The sequence below is a fragment of the Macrobrachium rosenbergii genome, chromosome 10, assembly GCF_040412425.1.
Source record: "Macrobrachium rosenbergii isolate ZJJX-2024 chromosome 10, ASM4041242v1, whole genome shotgun sequence".
NCBI classification, from domain to species: Eukaryota; Metazoa; Arthropoda; class Malacostraca; order Decapoda; family Palaemonidae; genus Macrobrachium; species Macrobrachium rosenbergii.
The window spans coordinates 63482304-63500073 of record NC_089750.1 but is presented as its reverse complement, the minus strand read 5'-3'; the positions used below and the strand labels follow the sequence as shown (position 1 = coordinate 63500073).

Below are 17770 nucleotides of genomic sequence, written 5' to 3'. Positions count from 1 at the left end.
TTACATATTCAAATATAAAGTGAACAATACCACCCTGAAAGTTCTTCATTAAGCAATGTAATACCATATGTAAGTTTTTACATACAAAATCATTAGTTCAAAGTGAAGGTACATTTGAGTTTTTTATATCTAAAAAATATTAAAATATTCAGCATTATTATAACTCGCAAATGCTTACAGCTTTCATTGGAGAACCTGTCATTGCAGTTTTATAGTCTATCATTTTATATTTCTATTTTCTCCTCTATATTATGAGTACCACTGCATGATATAATATTCAAAGCTTGCTTAAGTTACTTTCCAACTAAATACTCTGCAAGGGAAGCAAAATTTTTATCAATGTGTACATAAGTGTAAAGCTTACCTTTCTGAGCATGACCACAGTTTTCACTGCAACGTCTTGCTAAAATGCAAGCATCAAACACTGATGCGAGCTTCTGTCGAAGGGAGTATTCTACATAAGTATAGAATCCTAGCGAAAGCAACACTGCAGCTAGTTGGAAGTTAAGGCCATGGAACAATGATGACATTATATATGTAAATAACAATGCTCCAAATATTCCAAAACGATTTCGAGCAGTTTTAAAGATATCTGGAAAAGAATAAAAATAAATAAATATATACAGAACATTTTCTCCTCAGAAAAGTTTGAATTATTTTGAATGCCTTATATTTCAAAATCCGTTAGGGTATTAAGGCGCAAAGTGACATGTAGGAAGAATGGCTAATCCTATGTTTCTAAGCAAATATCTCTCAGTATAGAATTTGAATCCCTACAAGTTATGGCCAAAACTGCCTGCATTTCTTGGCCTACTGGTTGAACCTAACTATTCAATGTATCAATTTTAGAAATAAATTTTTTGGAGAAAAAAATGCATTTACTGAAAGCTATTTTAGTTTATGGGGAAACATGTTATCTTTCATGGTGATCCCTTCCCTCCGGCCAGGGATAGTCTAAACTAAACTAGCACAGCCTATCACAATTATCTGACATTTAATGCATCTTGCGCTAATACATTTGGGTTGGGGCTATATGTACCATCTGCTATCCATACAAGGAATTTTTATTTAACCATGTGGACCCCTTTCTTGCATTCACAAGCCTTATATAGCTTTATAGTATAAGCCACTTTTGTATACATAGGTCTTCTACTGTAAACCTTCCAACAGGCTACTTGCACTGGTAGACATGTGCTAACCTATTTGTCTTGATAAGCTCCATACATATGTCTTGTTCTCTTTTGTATGACTGAAGATACTACCAAGTTCTTATCATCTAACCATGAACAGCAAGTACCTATGAGGATTAATTTCTAATATCAATAGGACTCGTGCAGGAAAGTATGTAATTTACAAAAATGTGAGAAAATGTACAAGGGGCAAGTATCTTGACTATTTGTCCATTCAAACATTTTGCCCGCTTCCTTTAAGTAGACACAATACATATTTCTTAATATTAATAAAATTATATATATGAAAAAAGACTGATTCATAGATACAAACAGTGCTTTACAGGCAATATGTGCATGAAAAAATTTGAAGTTCATGGAACTGTTGTAATCATAAAATCCCAGACTAACATTTGACATCATAGAATCCCAGACTAACATTTGACATAAGTGTATTATGATATATTTCAAGGTACAGTGGAAACTCAAATGTATTACTGGTAAATGTTAGAAACTCAATGTATTAAATGTTGGTTTACCATGCACAAATACATGAAAATATAAATACACTGCCTTTGATCTGGGATATAATCCGGCAAACTGGATGTTATATGACTTCGTTGTTAGGCAAACTTTGTACTGTATATACTAATATACTGCATACAACACCATAAAATAAAGTAAGTAAAATATAAAATGTGCCGAAGTTCAAAATATGCATCCCTGTAGATGTTGGCATAATCAGAACCAAGATACACTGGTCACTCTTATCAATGCCAATGATTGAAAAACCTGCTAAAACATTTCTGGCTAGGAAGAGCAACAATGTGATCATATTTTTAGTCAGTTTATAGAAGTAAAAAAACTAAACTAAACTGCTAATAAATACAAAATTATAGCATGGGATAAGAATATTTTAGAAAATTGGCAACCTGATATTGCAATGTACGAGACAAATCAATGGTACACTCAATTTGTAGGTAAGGAGAGATCTCAATAAATGATGATAAAGAGTCCAGTATAGCAAATACATAAGCCAGTAACATACAGGTTCATATTGCTGAGTACTAAAGCTCTTCCTTGGGCGAGTCAGTAGAGTTGTGGCCTAGCACTCGCTAGGCCCGAGTTCGACTCTCCGGCCGGCTAATGAAGAGTTAGAGGAATTTATTTCTGGTGATAGAAATTCATTTCTCACTATAATGTGGTTCGGATTCTACAATAAGCTGTAGGTCCCGTTGCTAAGTAACCAATTGGTTCTTAGCCACGTTAAATAAGTCTAATCCTTCGGGCCAGCCCTAGGAGAGCTGTTAATCAGCTCAGTGGTCTGGTAAAACTAAGGTATACTTAACGTTACTAGGTACTGCAGACTGTAGATACATACTGTAACATTACAGTATATGCCTGGTAGCATTACTGCTTTGTTTTGGTACTCCTGTGTACAAGGTGAATCCACATTATAATTTAATATTAATAAAAGCTACAGTACAAAAAATACACAAGAAATAACGATAAAAGCTAAAGTACAGAAAATACACGAGACATTAACATACATGTTTAATATTGCTACTGAGGATTGTGTATACAATGGTACTGTGTAAACTGATGACATGCACTTTATGATTCTACACTTTCTTTAAAAGTTTTATGATGCAATACATCTGTTTATGTCTGCTTTTCTATTAGCTAAATGAGATCTTTGAGTTTTATCATACCCTTATGAGATCTTAGCCACACTTGCAGTCAGATATTTGTCTCTTACCTCTGTGTTTGTTATTGCCAGGTACACATTATAAATGCACAAAACAGTTGGATAGTACATTTTTTGCTAATGTTGTACAAGTCAAATTTTTTAAAACATGATACAGTATAGTAATCATAAAATGATGGGAAGGTATATCATAAAATATACCGGTATCTTACATAGGTTATGCTGACTTATGTAAGGAGATACAGTATACCACTATTTTCTGAATGTTGATCTAAAGCCATAAGCCTAGCCATTATTTTATGTCTTCAATAACTCTGCTAGAGTTTGCTATAATTTTGTATGATATAAATTCAATTATATTATGAATTACATTAGTAACAAAACCACACCTTACCCCAATCTCAAACCTATAAGCATCATGCTTTTTGGCACTTGGCCTTCCTTCAGTGATAAAAGCCTACTGTAAGCAAGGTTATATCTGTATGATTATTTTGTTTTTAAAGTACATTATATACTGTAAACTGATATATACAGTAAACCTTATCCACACTGTAATGTATATATCATAAGGTTAAAATACCATACTTATGTGAAAGGAATAAGCATACTTACACGTTTTCAACCAGTGATGCATTGGCATGTTCCAATATATAACAACTTCAACAAGAGAACGAGGTATTTCAATATATGCTGGTTTTGCTACTGCACCGACTTCTAACCCAGCAAGTAAAGCTGATGCCTCACTGAAGTATGACACAAAGTAGTGACTTGACCGAAATGAGAGTGCTTTTCTATAGGCCATCATCCACCTGGAAAATTAACTATATTAGTTCTGTTGTCTTGTCCTAAAGATCTTATGCATTTATTTGCACTACCACACACATGAAAAGACTCAAAATAGAACAGACAAAACTGTCATATCATTTTGTTACTCTTTATTATTAATTCAGCTACTCATAGATTCAAATTTAATAATTTAGGAATCTGCTATAACATAAATTATAAAGTACTATGGAAACTACCCCAAGATACATATATCACACCCAAAGCTTGTATTTCTGACACTAATGGGACATATAAACCAATCCCCCAATCTTTTTGTGTTTGTTATTACAGTAGTGTACAGCATTCCATACATTTCATGTGTTAATCTCCTTTTATTCCTCAATTACTGTGCTTCATACTTGTCTCAAATAATTCATTTCCAAATGCTGAATCTACTTCAATACCAAATATTTAATTTAAGTGTTATAATTCATATTCTTCATCCTATTTACTATAAATTGATATTTCTTTGTGAGTCTTTGGAGTACTTCTATTGTTTCTTTTCTTGATGGGACCTAATCAAAGGTAATATTGTAAACCTGACCTGTACTTATCTCTTCTCTAGATTCTTTATGTCACAAACTGACCTTGTTGGCTTTCCTTCTACATGTATTCTTTCAATCACTGTTTCAGCGTGTTACAGTCTTTCTTCTTCAAATGCAGCACTGAAATATCTGCTGTGTCATATTATACCACATTTATTGTAAGATGATAATTTTTTATTCAACTTAGAAGGTTTGCAATTCTCTCCCTACATTTATACAGTATTACATAATAACTGAACTGAACAGCTTTCACAATGCAGTGTTATCATTTCACATAGGGTAAGGCCTGACTATGCTTCCTAACCCAAACCTTGTTTTATTTCCTTAAGATCTTGGCAACAACTGTATTAGGTTGTCTATCCTGCTGTAGTTTTGGAGCAACATATTCTTTCAGGACCTAAAAATTAAATATTTTTTCTCAATCTCTTTTTCTTCCCACACTTTCTCTATCCTTTTCTTCAATTCTTTTGGCCCTTAGTCAAAATTTCTGACATTCAACATTAAATATGACTTTGTCTAAACTTATACATGCATGCATACAATGCATACATACATATATATACTGAATATATTTAGATATATATATACATATATATATATATATATATATATATATATATATATATATATATATATATATATATATATATATATATATATAAATAATATATTTAGATATATATATACACATATACTGTACAGTACTAGCAATATATATACACACATACATATACAATATACTGTATATTATATATGTATATGTATATATATATATATATATATATATATATATATATATATATATATATATATATATATATATATATATATATATATATATATATATATATATGACGAGTCTGGCTTACGACAATCCGAGGTTACAACGCTTTTCAGATATATTCATCAGAAATCGTTTCCAGGTTTACGATGCATGTTCTAGGGTTATGACGCATCGTACGCCGATCCGACGGAAGGAATATGGCTCCAAAATGGCAGAATAATAGAAATTTTGAAGATTTTTTGATGAAAAACTCAGTTTACATCATTTTCAATACACCCAGAGCATTTAAAGTAAGGTTTTCTTAGGATTTTTGACGATTTACGATGATCTTTCGGTTTACGACGCGGCATAAGAATGGAACCCCGTCGTAAACCGGGACTGCCTGTATATATAAATATATATATATATACCTGTATATATATATACATATATATATATACATATACATACACACACACACACATATGTATATATATATATATATATATATATATATATATATATATATATATATATATATATATATATATATATATATATATATATATATATATATATATATATATATATATATATATATATATATATATATATATATATATATATATATATTTAGACATATAATTATACTGTACTGTACTAGCAATCTGGTTACTTGTATTTAATAAAATCCTATGGTTCGCATGCACCCTTCCTTTTGGTTTTAGAAGATACACATAAAAGAAGAAATACTGGATACAAAAATTACAAGCCAGGCAGCAGCATGTGTCCAAAGTTCTACTGCCTGTTTAATGCTGTCAATCATTGACACTACATAAACACATATTTTCCCCCAAATATCTGAAAGATACACAGTAACTTTAAATCAAGAGAAAGAATGAAAAGAGATCTAAAATTAAAAGGAGTTAACAGGGTATATAGTCTGCAAAATAACCATTCTTAATCTGAGTTATTTTTAGTATTCTTTTCTGATTACTTCCATGTAGTACACTCATCCATTTACTATCCAGTACGATGTAATATAAGATCAGTGGTAGAGTAAATGAATAAAGTACATGAATGGAAATGAACAGAGAATCAAAGTGAACGATAACTCTCTGCACTATGGAATTATTTACAGAAACTTTGTTTTTAGACACGCTTAAATTTTTGTAATGTCAATTCAATGCATTAAGTGGTTTAACTTTTTTACATTCTATGTAAACGAAACTACTGAAAAATATCATGAATGTTGCCTTGATCACCTGGCCTGGGTTGTCTACTGTTCATTATCAAGGTTTTTCCATTAGCTGAAGAAACCTCAGGTGAATCACTTCAGATAATTGAGGAAACAATCTAAGTACAACAAGTACGTTCTTGGACACAAAACTCTTCTTGACACCATACCTGGATAGGTTATCAGGAACCAGCCATGAGACAAAGCAAGTGGAGAAAAGGAGATAAATTGCACTGGCCACAAGTTTACTAACAATATTTGCAATCAGCATCAAGTTCTGAAAATTAAATAGAATGAAAAGCATTTATTTGCATGTGTATACGTACACAAATTAATTCTGTACTGTATTAGGAGACTGCTCTGCAATACCAGGTACACCATGGCATATTTGCAATAAATTTGAAAATCAGGTATCAAACAGGACTTAATTGGCAAATAACAAGCACAATGAATGATAACTTTTAAGGAGACCTTTTACTGATCTTTTATCACCTTCCAAAACATTTAGAGAAAACACAGATATCTTGATTATCAAATAATTTACCAAATTTGTAAGCTCATAGGTGAAATCAAAGAATGAAAAATTTAATACAATATTTTTGAGGTATATTCTTAAATAGAATTAATCTTTTGGGGGAATTTTACTAAAGATTAATAGGTAAATCTCAGAATCTTCTAACATTTCCAAAAGATTCAAAATGCATAATTTGCTTAGTAATCAATTTAGTAAAAAGTGAAATTACTGTAATCAGTTTCATACACACTGATATCAACTAAAGACAAATTGACACTTCAACAGCTATGAAATTAGACTGTAAAATCACCAATCAGCATTCCTGGGAAAAGCAATGAGATCAAGAATCTCTTGAAACAGGTCACCTCAACAGATCAAAAAACCTGTCAAACTGACAGCTAGCCTGTGTCCAAACCTGGTCAGGACAACAGATTTTCAGAAGACTTGTTCTCAACTACATGTCATGAAATAGAAGGTTTATTGACCCAAACTTTCATAAAAGCCTATTTAGCAGCCATTCAGAACACTGCATTGACTTCATAATACATAAGAATAATTTTTAAAAATAGATTTTACTGTTTACTGCTGCCATAGCTACTCATGCTTAAGCTGACAAGTAGTTCTTTGTAAAAAGCATCAACACAGATAACATCAAGACAGGCAATCAAATTAGGATTAAATTTCTGTGACCATGAAACAGATGTATGATATTAAAGACAAAGTCAGAATCTGAATACAGAAATAATATGATGAACTGTGCAGCTTCCTAATGCAGCATCCAGTTTATAAGATATGGATACTTATTTAAAGTAGATACTATATATCACATATACATCCATATTACAGTCTCTGAAGAACATTTAACAAAGCAGATGTATCTGAGAATAGAAGAGTGGTTTACCAAATCCTATGATCTTTCAATATGAAATGATTTGATTTATGAAAATTTACCTATAAAGCTAGCACTGAGGCACTTTCAGCCATTCAGCACTTAATACAGTGAAAAGAGGGGGCTGAAGTGGTTGGACAGCAAGCTGGAAAAAGAAAGAAGGAATGGAGGTAACATAAAATGCTAAAAAGTGGATGCAGCTAAGGGCCAAATGGATGCTGCAAAAACCCTTTACAGTAGTAACGCCTACAGGTAATGGATATGCACTCATTACATTAAAGTACTAAACTAAAAGTACAGCATTAAAAACTTATTAATACTTACAACTGATAAAGGCTGCAACACCTTCCTGTAAGAATCTAGTGATATCCAGGGTCCAAAGATAACGGTGCCAGGATTCATGATATAACCTGCTATTTCAATTAGATTTGGACGAGATGAAAGAACTGATGCATCCAGGTCAAAAGCAATAGATACTATCTTCATCAATATAATCATTTGTGCTCCTCGTATACTGTGCCATTCCACAGGATCTGCCCACCACAATTCACTGTTGTGAACAAAAAGAATTATTTTCAATATTACATATATTGTAATATATTTGATGTTTTAAGACCCAAATTCTTGACTCACAGGATTAGCTCTCTAAGATAACTATTAAAAGAAATCATAATTTCATTCTCACATATAACTAAACAAAAGAAAATTGTGAGTTTATACATCGCAAACAATGGGTAAAGAATATGACGATGCCAATCAAATGAGTAATTATTCAATTCATTCTTTATGATTTATTAATCATCGAAGTGACAGTTCCTTCCAATGAAAGATGTACCACATAAATTAGATGTTTCTATGTCTAAAGCCTTCTTCATTGGAAGATGATTTTGCAATATTTCAAACTACGTATGCTATTCCAGGAACAAAAATTCCACTTATGATCAAATAAAGAAAATATACACTTTAAATACCTAAAGTAATTCTAACTGTTACTTCCGAATAACAAAACAGTGCTTACCATAATATCAGAAAAACTACGCAAGACGCACAAGTCCATGGACCCCTACGCGAATGTAGCAGTTTGTCTGAGCAGAACAAGGCCAGGGTTCCAGCCAGTATTAAATACATCATGAACAGCACTCTAGGTCCAAACAGTTGCCAAGCCACCACACAACCACATGCAGTTGATATCAGGTGTACAAGCCATGCAGGAGGGCGGACTGAAGCAAAAAAAAAAAAAAAAAAAATGTAAACAACTCGGAGGAAAACATTGACAGAGCATGAGTGACAGAAGGGTAATACAGTCTGTTTGCCTCTAGCACAATTTTTTTTTTTATCTGAGTCACCTGTAATATGAGAACCCCACAGTGAGTTATTGCACTTATACTCCATACTAAACACCAGTAGCTATGTTACAAGTATGAACTAGTCCTGGTAACAACTTACTGGAGTCTACTAACAACACAAAAAATGACTCATCATTTTTAATAGTTTTCCTACGAAAAAACAGTTTAATCAACTCACAGCATCCCTACAAGTCAGCCCCTTACAAGTTAAAAACTTAAAATTTTTTTTCCTGTTGAACATTTCCTATACTGTAACTAATTACATAAGAGCACTCAGGTCTCAAGAGGAATAGAATTTTCACATGTACAGTACACTGTTTCAAAATTTGTTCCCAACTGCCATTAAAAATGTTAAAAGAAGTGAAATAAAATGCTAAGCAATCTACATCTCTTATCCACATGAGTTTTGCAATCATTGCAATATATGTTACAAATTATCACTTACCAGAGACTTTCACATTCACACTAGCAAAAACCATTGAACACTGGTACAGTACAGAAAATTCCAAAGACTTTTCACACTAGGAAAACCGCTGAACCCTGGTACAGAAAATTTCTGCTGGTAATTCACCTGTATAGCATTAATACTGTTGGTCATTTTGAAACCACAGAATGAATGCATTCAAGCACCTGTGCACACCATATTTCCTCTTGTTTGTGTTTGTTTGTGTGGGTGCCTGCATATGTGTGTTTGTCTGAGCACCATGGGTGTCTATATAGCTAACAGTGTATCTCTCCCTGTCTCTTTGGTACATAAAATACTCTGATTTCATCCAAACATTTTACATTCAATCAGTTAAAAAGCAGCGAAAACTGACATTTTACAGATTTGAGAATTTGCATGGATAATTAACCACAACAGTAATCTCTTGGCAACCTCTGATTTATGATATTATTCATTCCTTTTCCAACTTAGGAGGGTTTTATGATTATCTCTGACCCTGTTAAGACATCTCCATCTTGATTATTATATGTCATAACTAAATTTGTTGTTTCCTCTTACCTGTGGTAGAGAAAGATGCTATTTTAATATATGTTCGACCATCCCATTCTTTGTTGCAGAGGGCCGAGGATGAGGGGCGATAATAAAGAGATATCTTCTTGCTTGTGTTTATTGGGTAAACTATATGTTAAGAGAGTGTAAAAGAATATATAAAATACATAAGCGTATAATATAGGATCATAACAAACATATGAGAACGGAGCTCAATCCACAATCAGGAATCATATCCTACATATATACGGTAGAACTTACAGGATCGAAGCCTGTGTGTTGGATTCAATACTAACACAATAATAATTGATTATACTTATACAGTGCACTTTAACATGATGCAACATCTTGCAATCAGCTGAACGTGTCTACCAACGACATTATATAATGTCTTGTGCTTACGTTAAGACATGGGAAAAGGTAGAAGTTAAGTATATCTTAGTTTAACCAGACCACTGAGCTGATTAACAGCCCTCCTAGGGCTGGCCTGAAGGATCAGACTTATTTTACGTGGCTAAGAACCAACTGGTTACCTAGCAACGGGACCTACAGCTTATTGTGGGATCCGAACCACATTATGATGAGAAATGAATTTCTATAACCAGAAATAAATTCCTCTAATTCTTCATTAGTCGGGTAGGAGAGTCGAACGCTGGGGAACAGCGTGTCAGGCGACAGCTCTATCCACCCCTCCAACGAAGAACTGGGGAAAAGGTAGAATATTCAGATTGGGCTACACCATTAGTCTGATTGTTATGGACAATGGTCAAGATAGGTTATGTGGAGATTACAAGTAACAATAAATCTACAATTGCAAGCAGCTCAACATCCACTGCCAAATCCCAAAGACAAGTTTGCAACATTGTCAGGATGTTCAGTATTTTCAGAGGTAGACTTAAGACAAGCATTTCAACTGCTCTTCACGGATGAAAATTCCCAAAAGCTATGTACTGTAAACATTTCACTCCTTCAAGTCATGTCATGGTAAAGTCATACAATACACCAGAAAAATGGGTACAAGAAGAAATTGTCGGGAAGATAGGAAATTTACATTATGATGTTAATGTCGGTGGAAAGATTGTAAAATGTCATGTTGGTCAGTTGCAGTCATTCAGTACAGATAATACAGAATTACAAGATTCAAATACCTCAGACTTAATTAGTACAAACTGCTCACCAAGGCATTGAACCACCAACTGCAAATAGAGAGGAAAAATCTTGCACAAGCTCAGAACACACCTCTAGTACTCTCTAACAGAGTGAGTAGAGGAAAACTTCCTGAAAGATTAGATTTGTAAGTGTTGAGAAAACAGTTGTTTCTTAGTCACATGTAAAGGGGGAGGAGACTTGTCATGTATGTCTTAATGTAAGTGCATGACTTGTTATAACGTCATCAGTAGACACGTTCAGTCCCAAGCTGATTGCAAGATGTTTCATCATGTTAAAGTGTATAAGCAGAATCAATTATTATTGTGTTAGTATTGAACTTGACACACAGGCTTCTATCCAGAAAGTTCTACCTCATATATGAAGGATATGATTCCCTATTGTGTATTGAGCTCCAATTCTCATATGTTTGTTATGATCCTATATTATATGCTTATGTATTTTGTATATTCTTCTATGCTCTCTTAACATGATGCAACATCTTGCGATCGGCTTGGAACTGAACATGTCTACGTTAAGACATACATGACAGACCCATAATTACATTCAAACACTAATAAGATGATTAGGTTATGAGTAAATTCTGGCTTGGGCATTATGCAGTACAAATTAACTGAATGCATGGCAGAGTATGCTCAATGTTACTGTAAGGCATACTACCGAACAATCTAACCCACTCAGCATGCTCAGTGAGCAAAATGTGCAAGAAGTTGAATGCTAAACATTGATCTTGAATGGTGAAACAAGAGACTGACTGGTGCTAGAACATACTACTTGCAGAGTGCTACTTTTCATTACTAGGTAGGGATTTGAAGTATGATAGCCTAGAAAATGAGCTGATCACAGGTGCAAAAAAATGTAGTGCATGTATACATTTTACTCTTGAATCTATAGTGTAACTTATTGAATATGTCTAATACTGTACATAACATCAAAGTTGTCATCTATGAATCATAATACCTGAATTTAGCTTTGCTCTCTTACAGTTTTGTACAATAATGTATTTGGGTATTTTAAGGAAAAATGTGCTTAACTGGCTGTATTTAAGGGTACAATATAATGATACACTATCTTGTGTGGGTGTTATAGAATTACAGTGGTTGTCTAGGGTAGGCTGTGTACCTGACTAGGATTTGGCCAGGGTTCAGGGTTGACTTGCTCAAGTGAGTGGTTCACATTAGTACATGGCTTGATCATTTCTGTTTACCTCAATCTTTACTGTCTTCATGCATTGAATATTTCTAATACTGCACGATATGACTTGGCTGCAAGTAATAATACTGATCATACGCATTCAGTTTTTGGGGTTCTTGATGATCAACCGGACTGGTACATTTGCTTATAAAAGTACAATAATCCATTAGTATATATTAATGAGAAATAAGGTAACTTACATAGCTGACCCACAGCCCATATAATTCTAACCCAAACCTATGCCTAACTTTGCTGGATACATAGCCTATTAATGTGAAAGCACTCCAAGTCAGAAAACTCATAAAGTACAGAGCCGGGACTTTATAGCTTTGTAGTTTGTATATATACAATATAATAAATAAATTTTTCCAATATTCAACATCCTAGGGGTCATAACTGACTGGGACAAAGAGTTGTTACTGTGTTAACATGATCAGTAATTTCCCAATCTAAGGATGAATGTGTTCTTACACACATTAAATTGCAGGCTTATGCATGTACAAGCATCATATTCGTGTTCACTTTTGTCTGGGTATCATGTTAGTGCTCTCTTTCTCTCTTCTCTCTCTCTCTCTCTCTCTCTTGGCAGATTCTCTCTCTCCCTAATCACATACACCTTCATCACAATGAGTATGGTAAAAATCATGTGGTTTTCAATATGGTAACATTACTTTTATATTGCCTGTGATAAAGATGATAGACTGTGCATACAATTCTTAAAACTAACAACAATTCATATATTTACAATCATACAAACCAATGGTTTACAGACAACTCAAAATCTAAATGATGATTGGAGCATGGTTAAAAACCCACTGGCAGAAACAATTCTTTACTCAACCTCCGCAACTGTCGATCAAAGAGGTTGGAAGATGGGTATTTTGAGAACTGTACTGTACAAAAGTTGTTCCTTACATAAAAATAAGACTTTTCAAAACTTGAGCTATGCTTACGCACAGGCATGAACTTTTGTTTTACATATGCCAATAAGCTAACTGAAGAAGGAGGTGACTGTCTCTTCAAAATTTAGTAATCAATGATTCACAAATATTTTATTGTTTTCTCACTGTCTTTGAAATTCACCAATAAAAGAAGGCCACCATGATTATTTCTGTGTGTATTCATTCCAGTCAAAATCTGCAAACTGGGGGCTGCTATACCTCACCAGTGACAAAGAGCAAGGACTTACCTTAAAGGTCAAATTGCTTAATTTTGTAGACCACTTTGTTAGAGAGAGGTCCTGTCATAAGAGTTAGCTTTAATGATCAGTGATTTAATAAATCAACTCTTCATTCACTTGCTAATAAGCTCAACTTTACCCTCTGATTTGCTTTGGATGCTTCCAATGCCATCTTTCTTGTTCATTCTTAATTCTCAATTATATTGCTTCTATAACCCCTGACAACATGAGGATCAAGTTTCAATTTGTTTTCCAGTCTTATTGATGCATCCTATTCTACTGCTGATTATTTAGGAATGTAATTCTACAAAGAGAAAATCAAATTTATTTCCCAAGAGTTAAGTTTTTCTTGATATAGTTTCAGGGTGGTGTCATGAAGAATATTTGGAATTTTTAGGCCTTTTCTTCCCATACTGTTTATAAACATTCTGAATGACTGGAATTTTTCTTTAAAAAAAAAAATAAATTTAGCTAATCTAGCAGATGGGAAGGGCTTTAGAAAATTTTATAGCCATCCAGCATATGCAGAATGGCAGGGGCACTGGTAAGATACGTGACAACATTTTTAAAATTCTCTTCTACATTAATTATTATTACAGAAAGTTCAGTTGTTAAATGCAAGGAGACCATACAACCATGCATATGCTAAACCCACTTGATAAATATTACAGTGCTGGCTTACAAAACAGCATCCCTGTGTTCAGACATCTGCTTTTCAGTTTCCAGTGACAAAAATGTTTAACAATTTTAAATTCTCAGTAAATATGAAAGACAAAAATTTGTAAAACAATACAGGCAGTTCCCAGGTTACGACGGGTCCGACTCACGATATTCCAAGGTTACAACGCTTTTCAAATATATTCATCAGAAATTATTTCCCGGTTTACGACGCATGTTCCAGGGTTACGACGCGTCGTACGTCGATCCGATGGAAGAAATATGGTTCCAAAACGGCAGAATAATCAATATTTGGAGGTTTTTTGTTGAAAAACTCAATAAAAATGCAGTTCACATCATTTTCAATACACCCAGAGCATTAAAAGTAAGGTTTTCTTAGGATTTTTGATGATTTTCGACAATTTTTCGGTTTACGACGATTTTCGGCTTACGACATGGCGTAAGAACGGAACCCCCATTGTAAACCGGGGACTGCCTGTACTGCATATGATTTAATACAATATGCTCTTTACAAAGAAAACATTTTGACAGTCAAAATACCTCAAAAGAGTGAACCTACACAGGCATTATGGAAAATTCATTTAATATGCAAGCACTTATTTATTAAAAATGATATTTTTATGATAAAATAAAGTTTGTTCATACTTACCTGGCAGATATATATATAGCTGTATTCTCCGAAAGGGACCGACAGAAATTCAAAAACTTACGGCACACGCAGTTGGGCCAGGTGGTTAGTACCCATTCCCGCCGCTGGGAGGCGGGTATCAGGAACCATTCCCATTTTCTATTCAGATTTTCTAGAAACTAGAACTACTGCCTCCTGAGGGGAGGAGGGTGGGTACTATGATTATATATATCTGCCAGGTAAGTATGAACAAACTTTATTTTATCATAAAAATATCATTTTGTTCATGACACTTACCTGACAGATATATATATAGCTGAATCCCACCATTGGCGGTGGGAAGAGACAGAATAGGATTTAGGAAACAAACATATGTAGGCGATTGACGCCTTGGTTCCTTACCTGTTAGCATTGCTGACTTCGTGATTACTGTCACCCAAGTCTGCTTCTGCTTTACTAGAGAACTCCAGCGAGGTAGAGACCTATAAAGCTGGTGAAATCTAGATGATCTGTCAACGGGGTCGAGACCACAATGTGACTAGACCATATGACCTTACTGTGAGGGCAAGCGACAAACTAAACAACCACCTGACCAAGCCTAGTTACGTCAAGAATAATTAACATAAACTAAGGACTGGGGCGACCACCACTGGTGGAGACCCAACAACCATAAAAACAACACATCAAAATATTTAAAAACACACAAAAACAAAACTAAAGGAGAGGATGAGAGTCGCTTTCTGCCCCCAAGATCATATTTATGGAAACGTAAGGCCCCAGCGCACAGCAATTCTCATATGACGTCTTTACTTCTGTAAGATAATGAGAAGCGAAGACAGAATTAGCCGCCAAAAAGTGGCACCCAGAATGTCATTGAGAGACTGGTTTTCTGGAAAGCCACTGAGGTAGCAATGGCTCTCACTTCGTGAGCCTTGACCTTCAAAGTTCTCAAATCCTCGTCTCAGCACACTGGAATGGGCGTCTATGAAGGTGCTTCAGTAAAAAGAACGCCAGGGCATTCTTCGAGAGAGGTATATCAGGCCTCTTAACCGAGCACCAAAGATTGCTAGAAGGACCTCTACAATCCTGGGTCCTCTGTAAATAAAATTTCAGAGCCCTGACAGGACACAGGGTTCTCTCAGGTTCTTGTCCAGTGATGTTCGTCAAGCCCCTTAATTTCAAGGACCTGGGCCAAGGGGAAGACGGGTTTTCATTCTTGGCAAGAAACATAGGGCTCAGAGAACAGACAGCATCAGGGCCTCTGAAACCTATAATCTTGCTGATCGCTTGAAGTTCACTAACCCTCTTCGCCGTCGCCAGAGCAGTTAGGAAAATAGCTTTCTTGGTTACATCTTTGAAGGAAGCAGAATGTAAAGGTTCAAATCTCTTGGACATCAGGAATTTTAGAACGACATCTAAATTCCACGAAGGTAACTTAGGGGCGGCTACCTTAGACGTCTCAAAAGACCTTAGAAGATCATGAAGGTCTTTATTGTCCAATAAGTCAAGGCCTCTATGCCTAAAGACCGCTGACAGCATACTCCTATAGCCTTTGATGGTAGGGACTGCCAGCTTTAAATCCTTTCTCAAATAAAAAAGGAAGTCCGCTATCTGGGACACAGAGGTTGTGGTAGAGGAAATTCCCTTAAGTTTGCACCACTTCCTAAAAATGACCCACTTAGACTGGTACACTGCGCTGGATGAGGCTCTCCTGGCGTTGGCGATCGCCTTAGCCACTGGTTTAGAAAACCTCTCGCTCTGAGCAACTTCTCGATAGTCTGTATGCAGTCAGACTCAGAGCGGGAAGGTTTTTGTGGTACCTCTCGAAGTGGGGTTGTTTGAGAAGATCTGTTCTCAAAGGAAGCGTTCTTGGAAAATCCACCAAGAGAGACATGACCTCTGTGAACCACTCCGCTGAAGGCCAAAAGGGGGCGATTAAAGTCATTCTCGTCCCCTTCTGAAGCTACAAACTTCCTGACGACTTCCCCAGAATCTTGAATGGGGACAGGCATACAGATCTAGACCCTTCCAGTCCCAGAGAAAGGCATCTACTGCTAGGGCCCCTGGGTCGAGAACGGGAGAGCAGTAAAGAGGCAGCCTTGTGGTCCTTGAAGTTGCAAAATGTCCACCAGGGACGTCCCCAAAGCTTCCAAAGCTCCTGACACACTTCCGCATTCAGAGTCCACTCTGTTGGAAGAAGCTGATGCTGCCGACTGAGAAGGTCCGCGCGCACATTCTCGACCCCTGCTACGAAACGAGTGAGAATTGTCACCCGACGAGAATGTGCCCACAGCAGGATCTCTTTGGCAATCAAGAACAGGGACTGAGAATGAGTACCTCCTGTTTCTTGAGGTACGCCAGGGCCGTGGTGTTGTCTGAGTTGACTTGAATTACCCGGCCTGCAACTTGATCTTGAAGAACTGAAGAGCCAAGAAAATCGCTTTCAGTTCTTTTAGATTGATGTGCCAGGACACCTGTTCCCCTTTCCAGGTGCCTGACACTTCTCCCCAGTGTTGCTCCCCATCCCGACATGGACGCGCCGGAAAACAACACTAGGTCGGGGTTCTGAGGAGAGAGAGAGACCCCTTCTGCCAACTTTAAGGGATCGAACCACCACCGAAGATGGTCCTTGACAGAGAGAGAGATCCTGAGAGACTCCTCCAGATCCTCGTTCTTCCAGTTCTCCGCAAGAAAGAACTGTAGGGGTCTGAGATGCAACCTCCCCAGGGAAACAAACTTCTCTAGTGATGAAATGGTCCCCAGCAGACTCATCCATTCCCTCACCGAGCATGTTTCTTTCCCTAGGAAGGCCGAAACTTTTACGAAGCAGTGCTGCTGACGTTCCTGGGATGGAAAGGCTCGAAAAACCACTGAATCCATCTGAATCCCCAGATAAAGAATGGACTAAGAGGGGATCAGATGCGACTTCTCTA

General features: G+C 35.7%; 1 protein-coding gene across 2 annotated transcripts in view; it reads right to left on the bottom strand.

Annotated features, from left to right (window-relative positions):
- por (Protein-serine O-palmitoleoyltransferase por) overlaps window positions 1–17770 on the bottom strand; it is a 40474-nt gene that overhangs the window by 10901 nt on the left and 11803 nt on the right. For both annotated transcript variants that reach the window (XM_067110359.1, XM_067110360.1), the window contains exons 4-8: window positions 8669–8870; window positions 7975–8200; window positions 6418–6524; window positions 3490–3686; window positions 365–592 (exon numbers count right to left, since the gene is read on the bottom strand). In XM_067110359.1, coding sequence (XP_066966460.1) covers window positions 365–592; window positions 3490–3686; window positions 6418–6524; window positions 7975–8200; window positions 8669–8870 — 960 coding nt within the window. The remainder of the gene's footprint in view (window positions 1–364; window positions 593–3489; window positions 3687–6417; window positions 6525–7974; window positions 8201–8668; window positions 8871–17770) is intronic.